This window comes from Macaca fascicularis, chromosome X (genome assembly GCF_037993035.2).
Source record: "Macaca fascicularis isolate 582-1 chromosome X, T2T-MFA8v1.1".
In the NCBI taxonomy this organism is placed as follows: Eukaryota; Metazoa; Chordata; class Mammalia; order Primates; family Cercopithecidae; genus Macaca; species Macaca fascicularis.
Genome location: NC_088395.1, coordinates 161,394,154 through 161,420,520, shown reverse-complemented (window position 1 = coordinate 161,420,520; position 26,367 = coordinate 161,394,154). Strand labels below are relative to the sequence as shown.

The window sequence follows — 26,367 nt, the reverse complement described above, 5'->3', positions numbered from 1 at the left end:
CCTCCAACTTCAAATACAAAAGGATGATATGTATAATATTTCAAATAATGTTTAAAAGCTGCATAACATACATAACACAAGAAGGTAAGTTCTCGGTGGTCTAGAAATAGAGTAGGAACATATAGTAAGATAGGAGTAGGGAGTGGGGTACTAACACTATGTTATGCATAAGGATTGGTCATGACTGGTCCTTAACACCACTGATGAAATGAAAGAACATACCCAACACAAGGGTTAGTGGCCAGGAAATAGACTTCAAGCAGTTAACCAGAGGCCAGAACTGTACTGCCTACACTTGAATGACAACCGCACATCTCTGTCTACCCAGGATAGGTCTAGAAACAAGAAGCATGCTGTATTAATTTTCTATTGCTATGTAACAAATTACCACAAACTTAGTATCTTAAAATAACATCTATTTATTATCTCACAGCTTCCATTGGTCAGTTGTCTGGGTATGACCTGCTGAGGTCCTCTGCTCAGGGTATCAAAAAGCTGCATTCAAAGTGTTGGTCAGGAACACAGTTATCATTTGGGGCCCAGGTGACTCTTCCATCTTCATTCAAGTTTTTGGCCGAATTCAGTTCCTTGAAGCTATATGACTGAAGTCTTAGGTTATTGGGTAGCTGTTTGTTGGGGTTGGCATTCAGTTACTAGAGGCTACCCCTCTGTATAGGCATTTCACAACATAGCTGATTGTTCTCTTCCTCTAAAACCCACGGGAGAATGTCTCTCTGATGGTTCACCTTCTTTTAAAATGTTTTTATCAGCACAAATTATGGGACACATATGAAATTCTATTATGTGTATGTAATGCATAGTGATAAAGTCAGGGTATCTATGGTGCCCATGACGCAAGTACAATACATTTTTGTAACTATAGTCACCCTACTCTTCTATCAAACATTGAATTCATTCCTTCTATCTTATTTATGTGTGTACTTTTTAACACACTTCTCTTCATCTTCCCTTCTCCTCCCAATCACCTTCCCCAGCCTCTGTTATCTATCTCTCCATTCTCTATCTTCATGTGATCAACTTTTTTAACTCCGACATATAGGTGAGAACATGCTATTTTTTTCTTTTTGTGCCTGGCTTATTTCAGTTGACATAACAATTCCAGTTCCATCCATGTTGTTCCAAATGACAAGATTTCATTCTCTTTTATGGCTGAATGCTATTTCATTGTGTATGTGTGCCACACTTTCTTTATCCATTTATCTGTTGATGGACACTTAGGTTGATTCCATACCTTGTCTATTGTGAATAATGCAACAATAAACATGAGAGTGCAGGTATCCCTTTGACATACTGATTTCTCATGCTTTGGGTAAATGCTAATTAGTGAGATTTTTGGATCTTAGGGTAGTGCTACTTTTGGTTTTTTCAGAAATCTCCATGCTGTTTTCCATAGTGGCTATATTTATATTCCCAAAAACAGTGTATAAGAGTTCCTTTTTCTCCACATCCTTGCCAACGTCTGTTAATTTTTTCGTCTTTTTAATAATAGCGATTCTGACTGAGGTGAGATGATATCTCATTTTGGTTTTGGTTTGCATTTCTCTGTTGATTAGTAAAGTTGAGCATTTCTTTGTGTACATTTTGGCCATGCCCTTTGCCCATATTTTATGAGATTTGTTTTATTGTTGAGTTGTTTGATTTCCTTGTATATTCTGGATATTAGTCCCCTGTTGAATAGTTTGCAAACATTTCCGCTCATTCAAAAGGTTGTCTCTGGCCGGGCGCGGTGGCTCAAGCCTGTAATCCCAGCACTTTGGGAGGCCGAGGCGGGCGGATCACAAGGTCAGGAGATCGAGACCACAGTGAAACCCCGTCTCTACTAAAAATACAAAAAAAAATTAGCCGGGCGCGGTGGCGGGCGCCTGTAGTCCCAGCTACTCAGGAAGCTGAGGCAGGAGAATGGCGGGAACCCGGGAGGCGGAGCTTGCAGTGAGCCGAGATCGCGCCACTGCACTCCAGCCTGGGCAACAGCGTGAGACTCCGTCTCAAAAAAAAAAAAAAAAAAAAAAAAAAAAAAAAAAAAAAAAAAGGTTGTCTCTTCACTCATTTCTTTTGCCGGGCAGAAGCTTTTTAGTTTAATTGAGTCCTATTTGTCTATTTTTGTTTCTATTGCGTGTGCTTTTGACAATCATAAATTATTTGTCTAGACCAATGTCCAGAAGAGTTTTCCCTAGGTTTTCTCTTTTTATTTTTATAGTTTTGAGTATTATGTTTAAGTCTTCAGTCCATTTTGAGTTGATTTTTGTATATAGTGAGAGATAAGGATCAAGTTTCATTCTTCTGCATATGGCTATCCAATTTTCCCAGTACCATTTATTGAAAAAGGTATCCGTTCCCCAATGTTCTTGTGAAATTTGTCAAAGATAAGCTGGCATTAAATATGTGAATTTATTGCTAGGTTCTCTATTCTGACCATTGGTCTATGTGTCTGTTTTTATACCAATAACATGCTATTTTGGTTACTATAGCCTTGTAATATATTTCAAAGTCAGGTACTGTGATGCCTCCAGCTTTGTTCTTTTGGCTTAGAATTGCTTTGGCTATATGGAATCTTTTTTGGTTACATGTGAATTTTAGTATTCTTTTTTTCTAATTCTGTGAAAAATGACATTGGTATTTTGACAGGGATTGCATTGAATCTGCAGGTTACTTTGGGAAAATTACAATGTTAACAATATTAATTTTTCTGAACCATGAGCATGAGATGTTTTTCCATATATTTTTCCATTTTCAATTTCTTTCATTAGCATTTTGTAGTTTTCATTGTAAAGATCTTCTACCTCCTTGATTAAAATTATTCCCAGATATTTTAATTTTTAGCTATTGTAAATGGAATTGCCATCTTCATTTCTTTTGTGGGTAGATCATTATTGGTGTATAGATGCTACATGTTTTTTAGTGTTGATGTTTTTAACCTGGAACTTTACTGAATTTACTTATCAAATGTAAGAATTTTTTGATGGAGTTTTTAGGTTTTACCAGATACAAGATAATGGCACCAGTAAAAAGAAACAGTTTTACTTCCTTTTTTCCAATTTGGATGCCTTTTATTTCTTTCTCTTGGCTGATTGCAATACCTAGGACTTCCAATACTATGTTGAATAGGAGTGGTGAAAGTGGGCATCCTTGTTTTTTTCCATTTCTTGGAGGAAAGGCTTTCAACTTTTCCCTATTCAGCATGATATCAGCTGTGGGTTTATCATATATAGCCTTTATTATTTTGACATATTTTCCTTCTATGCCCCATTTGTTGAGAGGTTTTATTATGAAGGGGTATTGAATTTGATCAAATGCTTTTTCTGTATCTATTGAGATGATGATATGTTTTTTGTTCTTTAGTCTATTGATGTCATATATTGAGGTTATTGATTTGCACATGTTGAACCATTCTTGTATCACTGGTATAAATCCCACTTGATCGTGGTGTATTATCTTTCTGATATGCTATTGGATTCAGTTTGCTAGTATTTTGTCGAGAGTTTTTGTATCTATGTTCATCAGAAATATTGGCCTGTAGTTTTCTTCTATGTGTGTGTTCTTGTCTGGTTTTTGTATCAGGATGGTGCTGGCTTCATAGAATGAGTTAAGGAGAGTTCTCTCCTCTTCCATTTTTTAGAATAGTTTCAGGAGAATTGGTATTAGTTCTTCTGGTAGAATTTGTCAGTGAATTCATCCAGTCCTGTGCTTTTCTTCATTTGAGAGACTTTATTACTGACTCAATCTTGCTACTCATTATTGGTCTGTTCATGTTTTCCATTTCTTCTCAATTCAGTCTCAATACATTGTACATTTCCTGGAATTTATCCATTTCCTCTAGGTTTATCAGTTTGTCAGCATACAGTTGTTCATAATGGTCTCTGGTGATCTTTTGTGTTTCTTACATGTATGACTTAATGTGTCATTTTTCATTTCTAATTTGTTTGTTTGGGTCTTCTACTTTTTTGGTTAGTCTAGGTGGCAGTTTATCAATTTAACAAAAACCAACTTTTTGATTCGTGATGCTTTGTAGTTTTTAGTCCGTATTTCATTTAGTTCTGTTCTTTATTACTTCTTTTTTCTGCTAATTTGGTGTTTGGTTTGTTCTTGCTTTTCTAGCAGCTTCACATATATTATTAGATTAATTTGTCATTTCCTACTTTTTTGATGTAGGCATTTATTGCTATAAACTTCCCTCTTAATGCTGCTTTTGCTGTATCCCACAGGTTTACGTATGTTGTGTTTCAATTTTTGTTTGTTTCAAGAATTTTTTTTCTTCTTAAATTCTTTATTGGTCACTGGTTGTTCAGGAGCATGTTGGTTAATTTTTATGTATTTATGCAGTTTCTAAAGTTCCTCTTGGTGTTTATTTATAGTTGATTTCATTGTGGCCCTAGAATATCCTTGCTATGATTTTGATTTTGTTAAATTTATTGAGACATTTTGTGGACTAACATGTGGTCCATCCTGGAGAATATTCCATGTGCTGATGAATGTATATTCTTTAGTTGTTGGATAGAGTGTTCTGTAAATGTCTGTTTCATTCATTTGGTCTAAAGTCCAGTTTAAGTCTAATGTTTATTAGCTGATTTTCTGTCTAGATTATCTATCTAATGGTGACAGTGGGATGTTAAAGTTTCTGCCTATTATTGCAGTGCAGTCTGTCTCTACCTTTAGATCTAGTAATGCTTGCTTTATGAATCTGGATGCTCCAGTATTGGGTGCATATATATTTAGGATTGTTATATCTTTTTTGCTGGGTTGATCTCTTTGTCATTATATAATGATAGTCTTAGTCCTTGTTTCCACTGTTTTTGATTTAATGTCTGTTTTACCTTATATGATTATAGCTAATCCTGCTCACTTTTGGTTTCCATTTGTGTGAAATATCTTTATCAACCCCTTTCAGTCTGTATGTGTCTTTACTAGTGAGGTGAGTCTCTTGTAAGTAATATGCAGTTGGATTATGTTTTTTAAGTTTAGTCATCCAGTGTATGTCTTTTAAGTGGAATATTTAATCTGTTTATGTTTATATGTGAAGACTTATTTCTGTCATTTTGTCATTTTTTTCTGATTGCTTTGTATATTCTTTTTTTTTTTCTTTCTCTCTTATCATTTATCATTACAGTTTGGTGGTTTTGTGTACTGGTAACATTTGAGTCCTTTATTTTCTTTATATCCAGGCAAGAAGGATGGCCACTATTCTCACATTGGGAGCAGTGTGTAAGTGATTCAGCCTTTCCTTTCTTATTGGACTCCTTACCCTTCAGAGAAATTCTACATATAGCATTTGGAATGACCTTTGGCTTGTACCCAGGAACTGACTTGGGCAGTACAGAATGTTTGGGACCATCTTTTCTTGGAGTGGCAGCTGTGTCTTTTGATTTCTGCCTTCCCTGGAAAGAGTCCTCCTGGCTGTCAGGAGAGCTTTCCCCTTCAGATTCATTGCCAGAGGAGCTGTCCGAAGTGCCTTTATTTTTCTGTTTCTCATCACCTCAACCATCTTCGCCATCATCTGAATCACCGTCACTGTCTAGAGCAGGGAGCTTGGGATCCAGAGTGGCCTCGTGCAGGGCTGTGTTTAATGGCAGATACCGCAGCGCATCTGGCGAGTACCTTTTAAAATATTCCTGGAACTGTCCGGGGATGAGAGCCGCTGGGTAAGAACTGACGTTTGTTCGCCCTGTTGGCAAAATTTCCTACTTCCCTTGAGGCAACTGGATAACGTGTATGCAAGTCAAAATAAGCTCTTCTTTCTTCCATGCGTTCCTGGTTTAAGTTGCTGCTTTTTTTTTTTTTTTTTTTTTTTGGCAGCTTTCTTTCTTATTTATTTATTTATTTATTGAGACAGAGTCTCGGTCTGTGGCCCAGGCTGGAGTGCAGTGGCGCGATCTCGGCTCACTGCAAGCTCCGCCTCCCGGGTTCCCGCCATTCTCCTGCCTCAGCCTCCCGAGTAGCTGGGACCACAGGCGCCGCCGCCACACCCGGCTCATTTTTTGTATTTTTAGTAGAGACGGGGTTTCACCGTGTTAGCCAGCATTCCCCTTTAAAAGAGGCACAAGACAAGGATGCCCTTCTTACCACTCTTATTTAAAACAGTATTGGAAGTTCTAGCCAGAGCAATCAAGCAAGAGAAAGAAAGAAAGGGCATCCAAATACGAACATAGGAAGTCAAACTATCCCTGTTTGCAGACGACATGATTCTATATCTAGAAAACCGCATACTCGGCTGCACTCAGCATCGGAGCCAGGAGCTAGTGGCCGCCGCCATGTCCCACCAGACCCGCATCCAAGCAAGTGAAGATGTTAAAGAGATCTTGCCAGAGCCAGAAATGGAAAGTACAGACTTCTGAAAATATCTATTGAAAATGAGTAACTTGTGATTGGGTCATATAGTCAGGCTTCAGATTCCTGGGATAAGGATTATGATTCCTTTGTTTTACCCCTGTTGGAGGACAAACAACCGTGCTATATATTATTCAGGTAAGATTCTCAGAATGCCCAGGGACATGAATGAATATTCATTGCATGGTTTCCAGATCATTCTCATGTTCGTCAAAAAAGGTTGTATGCAGCAACAAGAGCAACTTTAACAGCCTTAGTAAATTATCTAAGGCTCTGTGAAGCCAAACATTTATGTTCAGATTGAAATTTAAAATAATATCATCCAAAAGGAAACAAAAAATGTTGAAAGAGTTTTAAAAATCAGGATTGACTTTTTTCTCCAAAACCATACTTTTATAGGCAAATTGTGTTCTTTGTCACTTCTGAATAAATATTCAGATTTAAAATTAAAGTCCTAGTGCTTAACAGGCTAACACAGATAAATACCTTAATAATCTCCTTTCAATTAATACTGTATTTCAAACCACATTTAACTGTCTTCTAATGCTTTGCATTTTCAGTTACAACCTAGAGAGATTTTGAGCCTCATATTTCTTTGACGCTTGAAATATAGGAAGCTAGAACAGTTAGTGTTTACTCTGTTAAACCTGCTACAAGAACCATAACTTTGAGGCATTTTCTAAATGAACTGTGGGGATCCAGGATTTGTAATTTATTGATCTAAACTTTATGCTATGTAAATCAGTTATCAGAAATGCATATTTCAAAGGGTGAAGCACACTTTTTTTTTTTTTTTTTTTTTGAGATGGAGTTTTGCTCTTGTTGCCCAGGCTGGAAAGCAATGGCACAATCTCAGCTCACTGCAACCTCTGCCTCCTGGGTTCAAGTGATTCTCATGCCTCAGCCTCCCAAGTAGCTGGGATTTACAGGCATGTGCCACATGCCCGGCTAATTTTGTATTTTTAGTAGAGATGGGGTTTCTCCATGTTGGTCGGGCTGGTCTCGAACTCCTGACCTCAGGTGATGCGCCTGCCTCTGCCTCCCAAAGTGCTGGGATTACAGGCATGAGCCACTGCGCCTGGCCAAAGCACTCATTTCTAAACCTTATTATCTAAGGTAATATATGTACCCTTCAGAAATTTGTGTTCAAGTAAGTAAAGCATATTAGAATAATTATGGGTTAACAGACTTTTTATATAGAATTTAGAGTATTTTTGTGAGGTTTTGTTTGTTTACAAATAATCAGACTATAGTATTTAAACATGCAAAATAATTGACAATAATGTTGCACTTGTTTATTAAAGGTATAAGTTGTTCCATGGGTACACACAGAGACAGACACACATACACCCAAATTATTGCATTAAGAATCCTGGAGCTGTGTTGCAGACCATAGCTGAAGTAGTTATTTTCAGTCAGAAAGACTACCTGTCATGAAGGTATAAAATAATTTAGAAGTGAATGTTTTTCTGTACCATCTATGTGCAATTATACTCTAAATTCCACTACACTACATTAAAGTAAATGGACATTCCAGAATATAGATGTGATTATAGTCTTAAACTAATTATTATTAAACCTATGATTGCTGAAAATCAGTGGTACATTTGTTATAGAGAATAACTCATCATTTACAATATGTTTTAGGTGGCATTATCATACCTAGACAGTGAATAACATATTCCCAATAGATTTATATAGCAGTGAAGAATTACATGCCTTCTGGTGGACATTTTATAAGTGCATTTTACATCACAATAAAAATTTTTTCTCAAAGAAAACCCCATACTCCCAACCCAACAGGTCCTTCAGCTGATAAAACAACTTTGGCAAAGTTTCAGGATGCAAAATCAATGTACAAAAATCACTAGCATTTCTATACATCAACAACAGCCAAGCTGAGAGCCCAATTGGGAAGGCAATCCCATTCAAAATTGCCACACAAAAAAATTTAAAACCTGAGAATACAGCTAACCCAGGAGGTGAAGGATATCTACAATGAGAATTACAAAACACAGGTCAAAGAAATAAAAGAAGACACAAACAAATGGAAAAATGTCCCATGCTCATGAATAGGAAGAATCAATATCAACAAAATGACCACACTGCCCAAAGCAATCTAAAGATTTAATGTTATTTCTAAAAACTAACAATGACATTCTTCACAGAACTAGAAAAAACTATTTTAAAATTCATATGAAACTAAAAAATAGCCCGAATAGCCAAGGCAATTCTAAGCAGAAAGAACAAAGCTAGAGGTATCGCATTAGCCAACTTTTAACTTTACTGCAGGGCTACCGTAAGCAAAACACAGAATGGTACTGATACAACACCTGTAATCCCTGCACTTTGGAGGCCGAGGCAGGTGGATCACCTGAGGTCAGCCATTCCAGAACAGCCTGGCCAACATGGTGAAACCCCATCTTTACTAAAAATACAAAAGTTGGCCAGGCTTGGTGGCACATGCCTGTAATCCCACCTACTTGGGAGACTAAGGCAGGAGAATTGCTTGAACCTGAGAGATGGAGGTTGCAGTGAGCCAAGATCATGTCATTGCACTCCAGCCTGGGCAACAGAGTGAAACTCCATCTCAAAAAAAGAAAAGAAAAGGAAAAAACAGGCACATAGACCAATGGGACATAGTAGAGAGCCCAGTAATAAGGCTGCACACCTACAACCGTGTGATTTTTGACAAAGTTGACAAAAACAAGCAATGGGGAAAGCACTCCCTAGTCAATAAATGATGCTAGGCTGGCTAGCCCTATGCAGACGATTGAAGCTGGACCTGTTCCTTATACCATATACAAAAATCAAGATGGATTAAAGACTTAAGTGTAAAATCCAAAACTACAAAAACCTAGAAGACAACCTAGGCAATGCCATCCTGGACATAGGAACAGGCAAAGATTTCATGACAAAGATGTCAAAAGCAATTGCCCAACAAAAGCAAAAATTGACAAATGGGTTTTAATTAAACAAAAGAGCTTCTACACAGCAAAAGAAACAATCAACAGAGTAAACAGACAACCTACAGAATGGAAGAAGATTTTTACAAACTATGCGTCTAACAAAGGTCTAATATCCAGCATCTATAAGGAGCTTAAACAAACAAGAAAAAAATCGCATTCAAAAGTGGGCAAAGGACGTGAACAGATGAACAGACACACATGGGGCAAACAAGCATATGAAAAAAAAGCTCATTACTGATCATTGGAGAAATGCAAATCAAAACCACAATGAGATACCATCTCACATGAGTCAGAATGGCTAAAAATAAAAAGTCAAGAAATAACAGATGCTGGCAAGGTTGTGGAGAAAAGCAAACACTTATACACTGTTGGTGGGAGTGTAAACTAGTTCAACCATTGTTGAAGATAGTGTAGTGATTCTTCATAGAGCTAACAGCAGAACTACCATTTAATCCAGCAATCTCATTACTGGATATATGTGCAGAGGAATATAAATCATTCTACCATAAAGACACATGCATGAGAATGTTCATTGCAGCACTATTCACAATAACAAAAACATGGAATCAACCCAAATGCCCATCAATGACAGACTGAATAAAGAAAAGGTGGTACATATATACCATGGAATAGTATGCAGCCATAAAAAGAATGAGATCGTGTCTTTTGCAGGAACATGTATGGAGCTACAGGCTATTATTCTTAGCAAACTAACACAGGAACAGAAATCCAAATACTGCATGTTTGCACATATAAGTGGGAGCTAAATGATGAGAACTCATGAACACAAAGAAGGGAACAATACACACTGGGGTCTACTTGAGGGTGGAGGGTTGGAGGAGGGAAAGGAGCAGAAGAGATAACAATTGGGTACTGAACTTAGTACCTTGGCGATGAAATAATCTGTACAACAAATTCCCATGACATGAGTTCACCTATGTAACAAACCTTCACATGTATCCGAAACCTAAAATAAATTTTTTTAATGAATTTTGAGGGGCCTCCTCTTTCGGCTTTGGAGCCCTCCTCCCTCTGTCTCTGTACGGGGGAGCTTCTTCCTTCTGTCTTCTCCCTTCCTTCTTGCCTATTAAATTCTCAGCTCCTTAAAACCAAAAAAAAACAAAGAAGAAAAGAGAGAAAGAAATATGGTTTTTGTTTTTCTCACATAAGAAACTCAGAATGAACCTGGGATGATAGCTCCGTAATTTCATTAGGGATTTCAACTCCTAATCTTTCTTCTCTGCCATCCTTTAAGTGAGGCTTCCAGTCTCAAAGTTAACTCATGGTGACAATATGTCTGCTGGAACTCCAGGCAACAGATCTAATATACAAGCCAGCTCTAAGGATTTTTCACAGAAGCCACACCCAAAAATTTCCATTTACATCTCATTGTCCAGAGGTAATTCATGTGGTCATATCTAAGGAGTGGTATATAAGTGTGTTATCTGCCATAGTTTGCCCCTCTGACCACCTAAATAAACGTATGTATCCTTCTTCTCATATATGGAACACACAGTTACTACAGTCAGCTCAAAGTCCAGGACCTTTGGATGATGTGCGATATCTCCATTAGATACTAATGGTCAAGCAGTCAAATATATTAAAAATTATCTCCACACACTCTTTGACACACCCATTTTTAAAAGTGAAGATTCGATAACACACAACAACCACTGGTTCATAATACTTCATAATAGTTACCATGACTTGAAAAAGGACTAAAATATTGTTTCTAAGTCAAAAAGGACTAAATATTGTTTCTCAGTTTTATTGTTACAAACACTGCTAAAGGGAATTGTCTATTTACAAGGCCCTCCACAGCGGTTGGTCTTCCATATTGCTGGATATGGGAACCCTTCCATATGAACTTTGTTTTATCTACTTTTTAAAACCTTGTAAACACCCACATTAATGGAAATGGTGGAGTAGGGAACTCCAGAACTCCATTCTTTCATAAAAGCAATGAATAGGCTGGCAAAAACGGTCAGAAACAACTTTTTCAGCACTCTGAAATCTAAGCAAAAATTACAGCAGCCAGGAGAACACTTAATGAATAAAAAAATCTAAATTTCAGTGAGAGTTCTGTGGCATTTTTGGTTACCTTGATACCATCCTCCAACCCTCAGTCCATCAATAGCCTTAAAAATGGCAGCTTATATTGCGGGTGCAGGTTACTGGTACCAGAGGAAGTGATATTGACCTTACTTTCAATGAACTGTGATTGTGTGGTTTGACCTATCTGGTGGTTCCCTGAAGGATTACTTCAATGGTTTACCTTTTTGTCACCTGCACTAGAGCTTCCCCAGGGCTGAGTCACCTTCCCTGGTGGTGTTTGTGGAAAGCATTTTAAAGCAAATATATTAGTCACAGCTACACAGGACAAGGAATAACATTTGGGAAAAGCAATAGGCAAATTGAAAAATCCCAGGAAGGGCCAGGCGCAGTGGCTCATGCCTGTAATCCTAGCACGTTGGCAGGCCGAGGCAGGCAGGTCACCTGAGGTCAGGAGTTCACCACCTGCCTGACCAACATAGAGAAATCCCGTCTCTACGAAAAACACAAAATTAGCTGGGCATGGTGGTGCATGCCTGTAATCCCAGCTACTCGGGAGTCTGAGAAAGGAGAATCACTTGAACGCAGGAGGCCGAGGTTGTGGTGAGCCGAGATCGCGCCATTGCACTCCAGCCTGGGCATGGACAACAAAAGCAAAACTCCATCTCAATTTAAAAAAAAAAAAAAATCCCAGGAAGAAAGAGGCTGGGATACTTGGGGGATGCTTAGGGAAATAATGGCTTCAAAACGTTTTATGTATTCTGAGGACTATAGAAGACTATGCATGGACCCATTTCTAGATGTGTGCTCACAAAAGAACTGACAAGATCCTAGGCTCTTGATTCTGGCTAAACTTCAGGTACCGCACAAGCAGAAAATGAAGGCTAAGGCAGAACTTTAAACTGTGTAGCTAAGCAATGAAGGAGAGCCCCAACACAGAACCAACCCTCAAAAACATAAAAAAGGATGAGTTTGTGTCCTTTGTAGAGACATGGATGCAGCTGGAAACCATCATTCTCAGCAAACTATCGTAAGGACAGAAAACCAAACACCGCATGTTCTCACTCATAGGTGGGAACTGAACAATGAGATCACTTGGACTCGGGAAGGGGAACATCATACACCGGGGCCTATCATGGGGGTGGGGGGGAGGGATTGCATTGGGAGTTATACCTGAGGTAAATGACGAGTTGATGGGTGCTGACGAGTTGATGGGTGCAGCACGCCAACATGGCACAAGTATACATATGTAACAAACCTGCAAGTTATGCACTTGTACCCTAGAACTTAAAGTATAATAATAATTTTTTAAAAAACTAAGAAAGCTTTTTCTTTTCATAGTTTGTTTCTTTGTTTTGCTTCCAGTAGTTTAATAAAATCTCTGTAAAATCGATAGCTGACTAAAGCTGATGGAATAAAGATTTCAGAGGCCACACATACCAAAAAAAATATAGGCTTTACAAAATTAGTTAAGAAAATGCACTAAACCAACAACAACCACAATAAGCAGCAACAATAAGACAGGGGAGTGGGAGAATCAATCAGATTTCCAGAGTTTCTACATTATAACATTCAAAACATCTGGTTTTCAAGAAAAAAAACTGAGGCATGTGAGGAAACAAGAAAGTATGGCCCATTCTCAAGGGGAAAAATAAATTAATAGAAATTGTCCCTGAGGAGACACGGACATGTGAATTAATAGACAACGACTTTTTTTTTTTTTAATTATACTTTAAGTTGTAGGGTACATGTGCATAACGTGCAGGTTTGTTACATATGTATACTTGTGCCATGTTGGTGTGCTGCACCCATCAACTCGTCAATCAACTGTCTTGACTATATTTTAAAAGCTATAGAAAGCCAGAAAAAAAGTCTCAACAAATAAAGAATATCAATAAAAATATAGAAATTATAAAAATAAGCCAAATAGAAATTCTGAAGCTGAAAAGTATAATAATGTTCAAAAAGTTCACTAGAAGTTTTCTTTTTTTAAATTTTATTTTAAGTTCAGGGGTATTTGTACAGGTTTGTTACATACGTAAACTTGTATCATAAGGGTTTGTTGCACAGATTATTTCATCACTTTGGTATTAAGCCTAGTACTCATTAGTTATTTTTCCTAATTCTCTCCCTTCTCCCACTCTCCACCCTCTGATAGGCCCCACCCAGTATGTGTAGTTCCCCTCTATGTGTCCGTGTTTTCTCATCATTTAACTCCCATTTATAAGTGAGAATATGCATTATTATTTGGATTTATCTTTCTGCATTAGTTTGCTAAGGATAACAGCTTCCAGCTCCATCCATGTCCCTGCAAAGGACATGATCTTGTTCTGTTTTATGGCTGCATAGTATTTCCTAGTGTATATGTACCACCTTTTCTTTTATCCAGTCTATCATTGTTGAGCATTTCGGCTGAATCCATGTCTTTGCTATTGTGAACAGTGCTACAGTGAACATACATGTGCCTCTGTCATTATAATAGAATGATTTGTATTCCTTTGAGTATATACCCAGTTATGGGATTGCTGGGTCAAACTGTATTTGTTTTTAGATCTTTGATGAACCATCATACTGTCTTCCACAATGGTTGAACTAATTTACACTCCCACCGACAGTGTATAAGTGTTTGCTTTTCTCCACAACCTTGCAAGCATCTGTTATTTCTTGACTTTTTAGTGACACCCATTCTAACTGGTGTCAGATGGCATCTCATTGTGGTTTTGATTTGCATTTCTCCAATGATCAGTAATGCACTTTTTTCACATGCTTATTTGTCGCATGTATGTCTTCTTTTGAAAAGTGTCTGTGCATATCCTTTGCCCACTTTTTAATGTGATTTTTTTCTTGTAAATTTGTTTAAGTTCCTTATAGATGCTGGATGTTAGACCTTTGTCAGATGCGTAGTTTGGAAAAACTTTCTCCCATTCTGTAGGTTGTCTGTTTACTCTGTTGAGTTTCTTTTGCTGTGTAGAAGCTCTTTTGTTTAATTAAAACCCATTTGTCAATTTTTGCTTTAGTTGGGCAATTGCTTTTGGCATCTTTGTCATGAAATCTTTGCCTATTCCTATGTCCTGAATGGTATTGCCTATGTTGTCTTCTAGGGTTTTCATAGTTTTGGGTTGTACACTTAAGTTTTTAATCCATCTTGTGTTAATTTTTGTATATGATGTGAGAAAGGGGTCCAGTTTCAATCATCTGCATATGGCTAGCCTGTTATCCCAGTACCATTTATTGAACAGGGAATCCTTTCCCCATTGCTTGTTGGTTGCTGTCAGGTTTGTCAAAGATAAGATAGTTTTATGTATGTGGTGTTATTTCTGGGTTCTCTTCTGTTTCATTGGTCTCTGTGCCTGTTTTTGTACCAGTGCCATGCTATTTTGGTTACTATAACCCTGTAGTATAGTTTGAAGTCAGGTAGTGTGATGTCTCCAGCTTTGTGCTTTTTGCTTACAATTGCTTTGGCTATTTGGGCTCTTTTTTGGTTCCATATGAATTTTAAAATAGTTTTTTCTAGTTCTGTGAAGAATCTCAATGGGAGCTTAATAGGAATAGTATTGGATCTATAAATTGCTTTGGGTAGTATGGCCATTTTAACAACATTGATTCTTCTTATCCATGAGCATGGAATGTTTTTCCATTTGTTTGTGCCAAGTAGACTTTATCCCTGGAATGCAAGGTTGGTTCAACATACAAAAATCAATATATGTGATTCGTCACATAAACAGAACTAAAGACAAAAACCTCATGACTACCTCAATACATGCAGAAAAGGCTTTTGTTAAAGTTCAGCATCCATTCATTTAAAAAAACTCTCAATAAACTAGGTATTGAAGAAACATACCTCAAAATAATAAGAGCCATATATGAAAATCCTACACCCAACATTATACTGAATGGGCAAAAGCTGGAAGCATTCCCCTTAAAGATGAGCACAAGACAAGTATGCCCTTTCCCACCACTCCTATTCAACGTAGTATTGGAAGGCCTGCCCAGGGCAATCAGGCAAAAGAAAGAAATAAAGAGCATTCAAATAGGAAGAGAGGAAATGAAAGTATCCCTGTTTGCAGGTCACATGATCCTATATGTAGAAAACGCCGCGGTCTCAGCACAAAAGCTTATTAAGCTGATAAACATCTTCACTAAAGTCTCGGGATACAAAATCAATATGCAAAAATCACTAGCATTCCCATAAACCAAAAACAGTCAAGCCAAGAGCCAAATCAGGAAAAAAAAAAAACCATTCACAATTGCCACAAAAAGAATAAAATACCCAAGAATACAGCTAACTAGGAGGTGAAAGATCTCTACAAGGAGAACTGCAAACCACTGCTCAAAGAAATCGGAGATTACTAGAGGTTTTCTACAACAAACTTGAACAGAGAAAAAAAAATCAGCAAAATGAAAAATAGGTCAGTTGAAATTATTTAGTCTGCAGAAAGGGAAGATAAAGAATAGAACTTGAAACCTGTGGAGCACCACCAAATTTACCAAGCTGTACATAATGAGAGTCCCAGAGGGAAGGGATGAGGAGAAAGAGGTAGAAAGAATATTTGAAAAAAATAATGGCTGACAATTTGATGAAGGAACTTGCTCTACACATCCAAGAAACTCAATGAACTCCAAGTAGAATAAACTCAAACTGATCCACAACAAGATGCACTATAATCAAATTATATAAAGCTAAAGCCAAAGAAAGGATTTTAAAAGCATCAAGGAAGAGGTAATTCATCACATAGAAGGGATCTTCAATGAGATTAACAGAAGATTTCTCATCAGAAACCATGGTGGCCAGAAGCAGAGAGAAGACATATTTAAAGTGCTAAAAGAAAAAAAAACTTGTCAACCAATAATTCTCTATTTGGCAAAAATGATCCTTCAAAAATAAAGGAGAAATTAAGACACTCTACATGAACAAAAATTGAGGAAATTTATTGCTAGTAGACCTGCCCTACAAGATGCTATAGAGAGTCCTCTAGACAGAAATGAGAGGACACCAGACAGAAATGTGAAGCCATATGAAGAAATAAATAATACCAGTAAAAGACAAAAAGTACATGATTATCTCAATTGATGCATAAAAAAGCATTTGACAAACTCTAACACCGTTTCATGATAAAAGTACTTAACAAACTAGGAATAGAAAATAGCTTCTACAATCTGATAAAGGCCATATATGAAAAGCCTGCATTGCCAAGACAATCCTAAGTCAAAAGAACAAAGCCGGAAGCATCATGCTACCTGACTTCAAACTATACTACAAGGCTACAGTAACCAAAACAGCATGGTACTGGTACCAAAACAGAGATATAGACCAATGGAACAGAACAGAGCCCTCAGAAATAATACCACACATCTACAACCATCTGATCTTTGACAAACCTGACAAAAACAAGATTTGGGGAAAGGATTCCCTATTTAATAAATGGTGCTAGGAAAACTGGATAGCCATATGTAGAAAGGTGAAACTGGATCCCTTCCTTACACCTAATTAATTAATTAATACAAAAATTAATTCAAGATGATTAAAGACTTAAATATTAGACCTAAAACCATAAAAACCCTAGAAGAAAGCCTAGGCAATACCATTCAGAACATAGGCATGGGCAAGAACTTCATGACTAAGACACCAAAAGCAATGTCAACAAAAGCCAAAATTGACAAACCAGATCTAATTAAACTAAAGAGCTTCTGCACAGCAAAAGAAACTACCATCAGAGTGAAGAGGCAACCTACAGAATCAGAGAAAATTTTTACAATCTACCCATCTGACAAAGGGCTAATATCCAGAATCTACAAAGAACTCAAACAAATTTACAAGAAAAAATCAAACAACCCCATCAAAAAGTGGGCAAAGGATATGAACAGACACTTCTCAAAAGAAGACATTTATGCAGCCAACAGACACATGAAAAAATGCTCATCATCACTCACCATCAGAGAAATGCAAATCAAAACTACAATGAGATACCATCTCCTACCAGTTAGAATGGCAATCATTAAAAAGTCAGGAAACAACAGGTGCTGGAGAGGTTGTTCAGAAATAGGAACACTTTTACACTGTTCGTGGGACTGTAAACTAGTTCAACCATTGTGGAAGACAGTGTGGTGATTCCTCAAGGATCTAGAACTAGAAATACCATTTGACCCAGCCATCCCATTACTGGGTATATACCCAAAGGATTATAAATCATGCTGCTATAAAGAAACATGCACATGTATGTTTATGGCGGCACTCTTCACAATAGCAAAGACTTGGAATCAACCCAAATGTCCATCAATGATAGACTGGATTAAGAAAATGTGGCACATATACACCATGGAATACTATGCAGCCATAAAAAAGGATGAGTTCATGTCCTTTGTAGGGACATGAATGCAGCTGGAAACCATCATTCTCAGCAAACTATCACAAGGACAAAAAAACAAACACTGCATGTTCTCACTCATAGGTAGGAATTGAACAATGAGAACACTTGGACACAGGAAGGGGAACACCACACACGGGGGCCTGTTGTGGGGTGGGGTGAAGGGGGAGGGATAGCATTAGGAGATATACCTAATGTAAATGATGAGTTAATGGGTGCAGCACACCAACATGGCACATGTGTACATATGTAACAAACCTGCACGTTGTGCACATGTACCCTAGAACTTAAAGTATAATAAAAAAAAGAAATGAAAAAATACATTGCACAGATGAAATATGATCATGCATTTATAGCACTTAGCACATTTCCTGACATAATAAAATACCCAATAAAACAACAACAAAAAAGAAAAACCCACAGCTGACATTGTACTCAATAGTGAAGGACTGAAGTTTTTCCCCTTAAGATCAGAAACAAGACAAGGATGTTCATTGTGGTTGGAAAAAATAATTGATATAATTTCAATCTTCTTAAGTGGTTAAGAATTGTTTTGTGGCCTAACATATGATCTATCCTGGTGAATATTCTGTATGCACTTGAAAATAATGTGTATTCTGCTACTGTTGCTCAAAGTCTGGGGTTGAAGAGGCCAGCTTAGTACTGGGTTGGACCTGAAGCCTAGGGCTGTGTGGGCCAGCCTTTTTTGGGCTGGGTTGGAGCCTGGTCTGGGCCTGAAGCCTGAGCTTGAATGGGCCAGCCTGAAATCTGGGGCCACCAGGGATGGCCTGGAGTCTGTACCCATAAGGGCTATATTGGAGGCTGAATCTTTGGGTGCTGACCTGGTACCTGAGGCCATGGGGGCCAGCCTGGAGCTGAGGTCCATGGGTGTCAATGTGGCACTGGGACAGACTCAAAGCCTGGGAGTGTGAAGGCCAGCCTGGAGCTGAGTTGGTCTGGATACTGGGTCTGTGGGTATTTGCCTTAAACTGGGGTCCAAACATGCTAGTCTTGTGATGGAGAGGGCCTGAAAGCTGAATCTGGGGGTACAGTGGCTGTCCTGAAGTGAAGGGGCTGTCTTGGAGGGGTGCAAGCCTGGAGGTATGACCTGCTGCTGAAGGAAGTCTGGAGTCTGGGGCTACTGGCCCAAGGATGGGAGACTACATCTGCAGGGATGGCCTGGACATTGGGGCTACAAGGGCTGGCCTAGTGCCCAAGTCTGTGGGGACCAGCCTAAAGTCTGGGGTAATCATGGCCTGTCCAGGGCTAGACTTTTTGGGCTCAGTGTTTGGGTCTAAGGCAAAGTCTGGTGTTCACTTACTTCTTCTTCTCCCAAAGAAAGGGCATCTCTCTCCATACTGTGTTGCCTGGGGTTGGGGAAGGCATAACACAGGTAATTTAAAACTGTCCTGCTAAAGAGAAAAATAAAGCAAAAGAGAGAAGTAGTGATATTATGGAAAGGAGTGACGTTGCAGTGTTACATTGAGCGTCCAGAGAAAGGCTTCACTAGAAAGAGATACCCATGAAAAAGACCTGAAGGAAAAGTGGGAGCAAGGCATGCACATATGTGAGAGAAAATGCATATGTCTCCCTCATCTAAGGGCAGACCAAGTTAAAAGGCTCTGGGGCAGGAGCTTTCCAGGCCTATTTGAATGATAGCAAGAAAGTCTGTGTCATAATTGAGCGAGTGAGGGATATGAGAGAAGAGAGGTAAGGTGGGATCATATCATGTGGGTCCTTATAGGCTACTGTAATGAATTAGGCTGTGACTCAATAAGATAAGACAATTGCAGAGTACTGAGTAGGGGAAAGCCATCACTCTGGCTTCTGGGTGGTTAATTGGGTGGGAAAGAAGGTGGCTCATATCATGTGGGTTCTTGTAGACCACTATGAGTACTTGGGCTCTAACTCTGAGATGAGGACATTGCAGGATAATGAGTAGGGGAAAGGCATGATATGACTTACATTTTAACATGATTGCTCTGTCTATGGGTGGAGAATATTCCAGGTGTATGAGGGACAAGTATGGGAGTAGGGATAATAGTCAGGAGGATGTTACAGTAATATAGGCTTTGAACTGGGCAGGGGCAGGGGAGGTGGACAGATTCTGGATACATTTTGAAAGGTAAGCTGACCAGAGTTGCTGATAGATCAAATGTCAAGTTAGAGGGAAAGAGAGGAATCAGGTTAGATACCTAAGTTTTTGACCTGACCACTTCTAGCTTGCAGTGAGTTTTTTGTGTTATGAAAAGGAATTGAGTGTTTTAGCCTTTGTTTGTATTGTATATATTTAAGGTATATCACATGATGTCTTGATATACATATACATAGTGCAATGATTACTACAGTCAAGCAAATTAACATATCCATCGCTTCATATAGTTACCCTTTTTATATGGTAAGAGCACCGAAAATCTATCCTTTGCAAATTTTCAGTATGCAATATTATTAGTCTTCATATTATACATTACATCTCTAGACTTACTCATTCTACATAACTGTAACTTTGTACCCTTCGACCTACATCTCCCTATTTCCTCCCCCCACTGTCCGTGGTAATCACTGCTCTATTCTTTTTTCTATATATTTGACCTTTTAAAGAAGCCACACGTAAGTGAGATCATAGAGTATTTGTCTTTCTGTGCCTGGCTTATTTCACTTACCACAATGTCATCCAGGTTCATCCATGTTGTTGCAAATGACAGGATTTCATTATTTTTAAGGCTGATTCATATTCTAGTATACATATATATATCACAATTTCTATATCCATTCATGTATTGATGGGAACTTAGGTTGTTTCTATATGTTGACTTTTGTGAGTAACGCTGCAGTGAACATGGGAGCACAGATATCTCCATGAGGTGCTGATTTTTTCTTGAATACTTTTCCACATCTAGTCATTATCATATAGGTTTTCTTATTGCATTTGTTAGTGTGGCGAATTATATTATTACATTATTTTATTTAATTATGCTAACTGAGCTTTGTATTACTAAGAGAGGATATCTTGGCTACTTTTTTTCCATTTTCTCCATCCAATTTATTCCATCATTTGTTTTATAAGTTGCAATATTTGAAATCATATTTTTCTTTTTCTTTTCTTTTTTATTGAGACTGAGTTTCACTTTTGTCCCCCAGGCTGGAGTGCAATGGCATGATCTCAGCTCACTGCAACCTCCACCTGCCAACTTCAAGCAGTTCTCCTACCTCAGCCCCCTGAGTAGCTGGGACTACAGGCGCCCACTACCACGCCCAGCTAATGTTTGTGTTTTTAGTAGAGGCGGGGTTTCACCATGTTAGCCAGACTGGTCTCAAACTCCTGACCTCAAGTGATCCAGCCACCTCAGCCTCCCAAAGTGCTGGGATTACAGGCGTGAGCCACTGCGCCCAGCCGAAATAGATAAATGAGCTTTGGATTCCAGACAACTGATTTCCCTGTGAACTTTAGAAACTAAAGTGTTCTGAGATTGGAAAAAAATATAAACTTCTACTGAGAGACTTCTAAGGGTGTTTAGTTTCCAGCGCAATTTTCCAGAACTTCCATTTTCAGTATAGTGCAAGCTAGGGCACCTGGTCTCTGTCATGTTATGTGCAAATGATAGTTGACTCGTGTTTCTTTTTAAGGTACCCTCACCTGAGTCCCAAGTACAAGGAGTCTTTTGATGTGGGCTGTAACCTCTTTGCCAAGTTTTCTGCATACATTAAGAATACACAAAAGGAGGCAAATAAGAGTAAGATACCTTTCTTTAAATCTCCATTTTTCCTCACTTTTCATACTCTCACTCAGCAAAAATAGAATTTTCCTGAATATATAGTATATTTGGGGGACTAGCCTAGTCTTCCCCTCATTGTCTGTTCTCTCCTCTGAAATTCCCTTGCATGAAGTTTTATTAGATTTAGAACTCAAGATTCAATATAGCAATTACCAGATGTGAACTAACTGCAAGACGGTGTACCTTTAAGGTTTCTTAAACTGTAGCACCTACCATTTCCCATGAACATTCTTAAATAGGTTTATTGTCCTCTGAGTCACAAGAACTGTGTTTTTTCTTTCACTTTCTAACTCTTCTGAGTTGGATAACATGTATCACTTTTCTTTCTTTTACTCTCCTGACAATGCACCTCCCTAAGAAAAGCCCAAAAGATTTACACTCACTATTTGATCTTACTTTGTCGTATCAGTGAGTAGTTGAGCATTCTAAATAGTTAACTAGATGTTGAAGAGCCAGTGTAAGCAGTATGTATAGATAGAGGTGTCTAAATGTGAGGAAAGCATATTTAGACTGTATTTAGTCAAAAGACAATACATTTACAAGTCCTTCATTGCCTCAGATTTTGAAAAATCTCTGCTCAAAGAATTCAAGCGTCTGGATGACTACTTAAACACCCCACTTCTGGATGAAATTGATCCAGACAGTGCTGAGGAACCCACAGTTTCCAGAAGACTATTCTTGGATGGGGATCAGCTAACACTGGCTGATTGTAGCTTGTTACCCAAGCTGAACATTATTAAAGTAAGTCTTTATAGGGCAGGCTGAATGGGTGGGAGGGGTTTGCCAGTTGCCAGCACAAAGCACAGTGACCTTCCAGTGCAGTATTATTATATTATAGCTTTGTCATTATCATCATCATCATCATCATGTGTAGTATCTACATCTCTTTTTTCTCTTTAGACAGAAAATCCATAATGATCTCTTCTGGGAAGTATTAAAACTTGTTTCTTTTTTTTTTTCTTTTTTGAGATAGGATCTTGCTCTGTCACCCAGGTTGGAGTGCAGTGGCATGATCAAGGCTTATTGCAACCCCCACCTCCAAGGCTCAAGCAGTCTTCCCACCCCAGCCTCTTGAGTAGCTGAGACTACAGGTGCATGCCACTACACCTGGCTAATTTTTTGTACTTTTTGTAGAGACAGGGTTTCACCATGTTGCGCAGGCTGGTCTTGAACTCCTGGGCTCAAGTGATCCACCTGCCTTGACCTCCCAAAGTGCTAGAATTACAGGCATGAGCCACCGCGCCCGGCCAAAACTTGTTTCTTTCTTTCTAAATCAGAAGGTATTTTCCACTGTCTTGTCTTTATTTTATAAAGGATAATAATATTACCTATTTTACAGAATTGTTAAGAGAATTAAATAAATTAAAGCATGTAAAATGCTTAGAACAGTGCCTAGATCATAATAGGGAATAACCAATTTGGGCTATTCATATTATGATGAATTAATCATAAATTTAACAAATATTTATTGCACAGACTTATGCAGAATTTACTCTCTGAGTCCTATGCCAAACACAGAGAATACGTAAAGAAATAAGACAGGACTCTAAATAAACTCTTAGTCTAGTGGTGGTGGATATGTGCTCATTTTCTGTGCTTCCTTCCACTAAATATAGTCATAATTAAATATGGAATCAATATAAACATGATTGTAAGCATATGGTTTTGTCAACATTTGTAGACAAAACATCAAAATAGTCCAAGATTCGAGTATACTTCATAGTTTATTTTATAGTGCTTTTTGTGTCGATAAGATGCCTTTGATAATCTTGACTTCTAAGATATATTTCTACATAGTAGACATATTACTGATGCCTTTCTTTTTCCTCTTTTTTTTTTGCAAAATTCTAGGTTGCTGCCAAGAAATATCGTGACTTTGACATTCCAGCAGAATTCTCAGGAGTCTGGCGTTATCTCCACAATGCCTATGCCCGTGAAGAATTTACCCACACGTGTCCTGAAGACAAAGAAATTGAAAATACTTATGCAAGTGTAGCTAAACAGAAGAGTTAGGACAGCTCTTACAGGAGAAAAGGCTGTATTTGTGATCAGATTTTACTTAATGACATATTAGAAAAGTTTTTGCAAATAAGAATATGAAAAATACTGTTTCTTCTGTCCAACTCTCTTATGAAAAGGAACTCTGTATTTTCTGTTAGCCATAAACAATCTGTCCACTGTATTTTACAGGTCTTCCCACTTTTACTTAATTTTCTTTATTTGTATGGCAAACCACTGCAATCCTGAATGACATGGAAAGCATCACGATCTTTTGCCCTTTGCTTGAATTCCTGGAATGCATACATATAAGCTAAATAGATGTCTGCAGTTATAAATGTCATAAGTAGAGGTACAATCTCACCCTGCTCCTTAGAAACATTTCCATACAAATTACTAAAATAATTCCACATTTTTGCTAGTTTAATATATACATGAGTTTATTTCTGATACAAATAACAAATTCAGAGTGAGCATATCAGAGAGGCAGATTCTAAAAGAATGATTTTTAAAATCAGCTCTAGGAAGAGATCAAGATCAATTGGTCGTAGAACAGCATTTGACGCCTAGAACTATGACCATCTCATGGCCAGAGATGAGAATGTAGCCTTTGTGACCAGATTATATTATTTTTAAATGAAGAAGCACTCATTAAATAAAACATAATTTTAAAAAACCAGAAACAAAGTCAACTGAATCTTTTATTCATAAAAATGAAAAGGAAAATAAGAAATGTGACTGACCAAAAGGTCTTGTTGTTGTCCATAAAAGGATAAGGTAAACAGTCTTTAGATAATTATAAAACTTTCTGCAAAAGTTAAAATGTTACATTACTATACATATTCAGATTCACTTGTTAAAGTACTCTTAAATCATTCAAATCTGGAAACAAAAGCTGAACTAAACTACTGCTCCCTCAAAGGAGAAACACAAGCATAAGTGCAGCATCTAAAAAGGAAAATATGTGGTTATTTTAGGTTTTGGTGGAAAGGTGGAGTTTAGATAAAATTTAAATGAAGTAGCGTTTTAATAGGTTCAAAGAAAAGTAAGGCAATGAGCAAGTTCAAAGTACTGTCCTTGAAAACCACAGAGTCAAGATAAATGTATAGTGTATGGTTAGGTGGCAGAGAAATGCAATCATGTTGATAACCTTTGAGATACATCCTCTCATCAGCATATTTCAGAATACATGCAATATACTAGCAAGTTACAATTGATAGAATACATTTGAAATGTTAAATGAAATAAGCCAGGCACAGAAAGACAAACACCACATGATCTCACTCATATGTGGAATTTTAAAAAGTTGATGTCACACAAGTAGAGGGTAGAATCGTGGTTACCAGGGGCTGGGCAGAGAAAGAAGGCAGAGGCACTGAAAGATGTTGGTCAATGGGTATAAAGTTACACTTAGGAAGAATAAATTTTGGTATTCACCACAGTTGGGTGACTATAGCAAATAATAATGTAGCATATATTTCAAGATAGCTAGAAAAGCAGATTTTAAGTGTTGTCACCACAAAGAAATAACAAATGTTTATTATGATGGATATGGTCATCACACCTATTTGTTCATGATACTGTGTATACATGCATTGAAACACCACATTGTATCCCATATATATGTACAATTATGTGCCCATTATACATTTTAAAATAAATTTTAGAAACCTTCAATTAAACAACTCTTGGTTTAAAGGAAAAATATAAACCAAAACTACAGTACCTCTAAAACAAATAATGATGATGTAAACACTTCATATCAGAATCCATGGAATAAATATAAAGCAGTGATCAGAGGAAATTTTATAACACTAAACACTGCTATTAGTAAAAATAAAAGATTGAAAATAAATTGATTAAATATTGAGCTAACAAAAATATTTAAAATGTGCACAACAATGTGAATATACTTAACACTTCTCAACTCTCTGCTTCAAAATAGTTAAGATGATGAGTTTTAAGCTATGTGTTTTAAACACAACTTTAAAAAAATGTCCAAAGGGATGTTGGTAGAGCACCAGCAAAAAACAAAAAGAAACTTATAATAAGTACAACAAATTAAGTAAAAGAACACAAGAAATTAACAAAAAAAGTAAGAATTAACAAAAGAGAATCGAAATAGCATACACCTAGTTAATGAATCAAAATCCTTATTTTTTAAAAGATTGATAATATAGACAAACCACTAGCTACATTAATCAAAATAAAACAGAGAAAGCAAAAATATGCAAATAAAGAATGGGGACATAACTATTAGAAGAAATTTAAGACTTTATAAGAGACTACTTTGCATACCTCTATGCAAATAAATTTGAAAATCTAGATAATAGAGATAATTTCCTAGGAAAGTAATGATTACCACAAACAACTTTATTAGAGATATAAAAATTAAAGAGATCAATCTTCATAGAAGAAACAGAGAACATTTTTTAAAAAGTATCAAAGAAGAGAGTTTCACAGGGAAATTCTACCAAACTTTAAAAGACCATATAGTCTCAAAGTAACTTTGTGAAACAGTGTTTCTTCTGGAAAATATAAAACAAAATATAAAGAAACTATACATAAACATTACACTCTAATTGGCAAAGTTGTTTCTCAAGGAGATAGGTGTAGACAATTCTGAAACAGCCATACATGTATACTAAGATTGAAAAAATAAGTAAATGATCTATAGGTGGGAAGTACAAATAATCAAGAAAAGAAGGCTAGGATGAACTATGTGGTACTGGATTCGATTCAGAGACATCAGTATGTACTCACGTTTAACTTAATATTGACAGAAGTGAATAGATACAAAAATAATTACACATGTGTATGTACATGAGGCAGTATACATATGTATATTTCCTAGCCCTGTGTCCT

At 37.3% G+C, this 26,367-nt stretch overlaps 1 protein-coding gene and 1 pseudogene across 3 annotated transcripts in view; one reads left to right on the top strand and one right to left on the bottom strand.

Annotated features, from left to right (window-relative positions):
* CLIC2 (chloride intracellular channel 2) overlaps positions 1-25,179 on the top strand; it is a 79,435-nt gene extending 54,256 nt beyond the window's left edge. For 2 of the 3 annotated variants that reach the window (XM_065538077.2, XM_074029748.1), the window contains 3 exons: positions 21,356-21,462; positions 22,064-22,245; positions 23,356-25,179. In XM_065538077.2, coding sequence (XP_065394149.1) covers positions 21,356-21,462; positions 22,064-22,245; positions 23,356-23,517 — 451 coding nt within the window. In that variant the 3' untranslated portion in view covers positions 23,518-25,179. The remainder of the gene's footprint in view (positions 1-21,355; positions 21,463-22,063; positions 22,246-23,355) is intronic. The other variant, XM_065538075.2, reaches the window with a different exon arrangement.
* On the bottom strand, positions 41-10,238 carry LOC135969299 (PHD finger protein 10 pseudogene; annotated as a pseudogene).
* Positions 25,180-26,367: the final 1,188 nt, after the last annotated feature.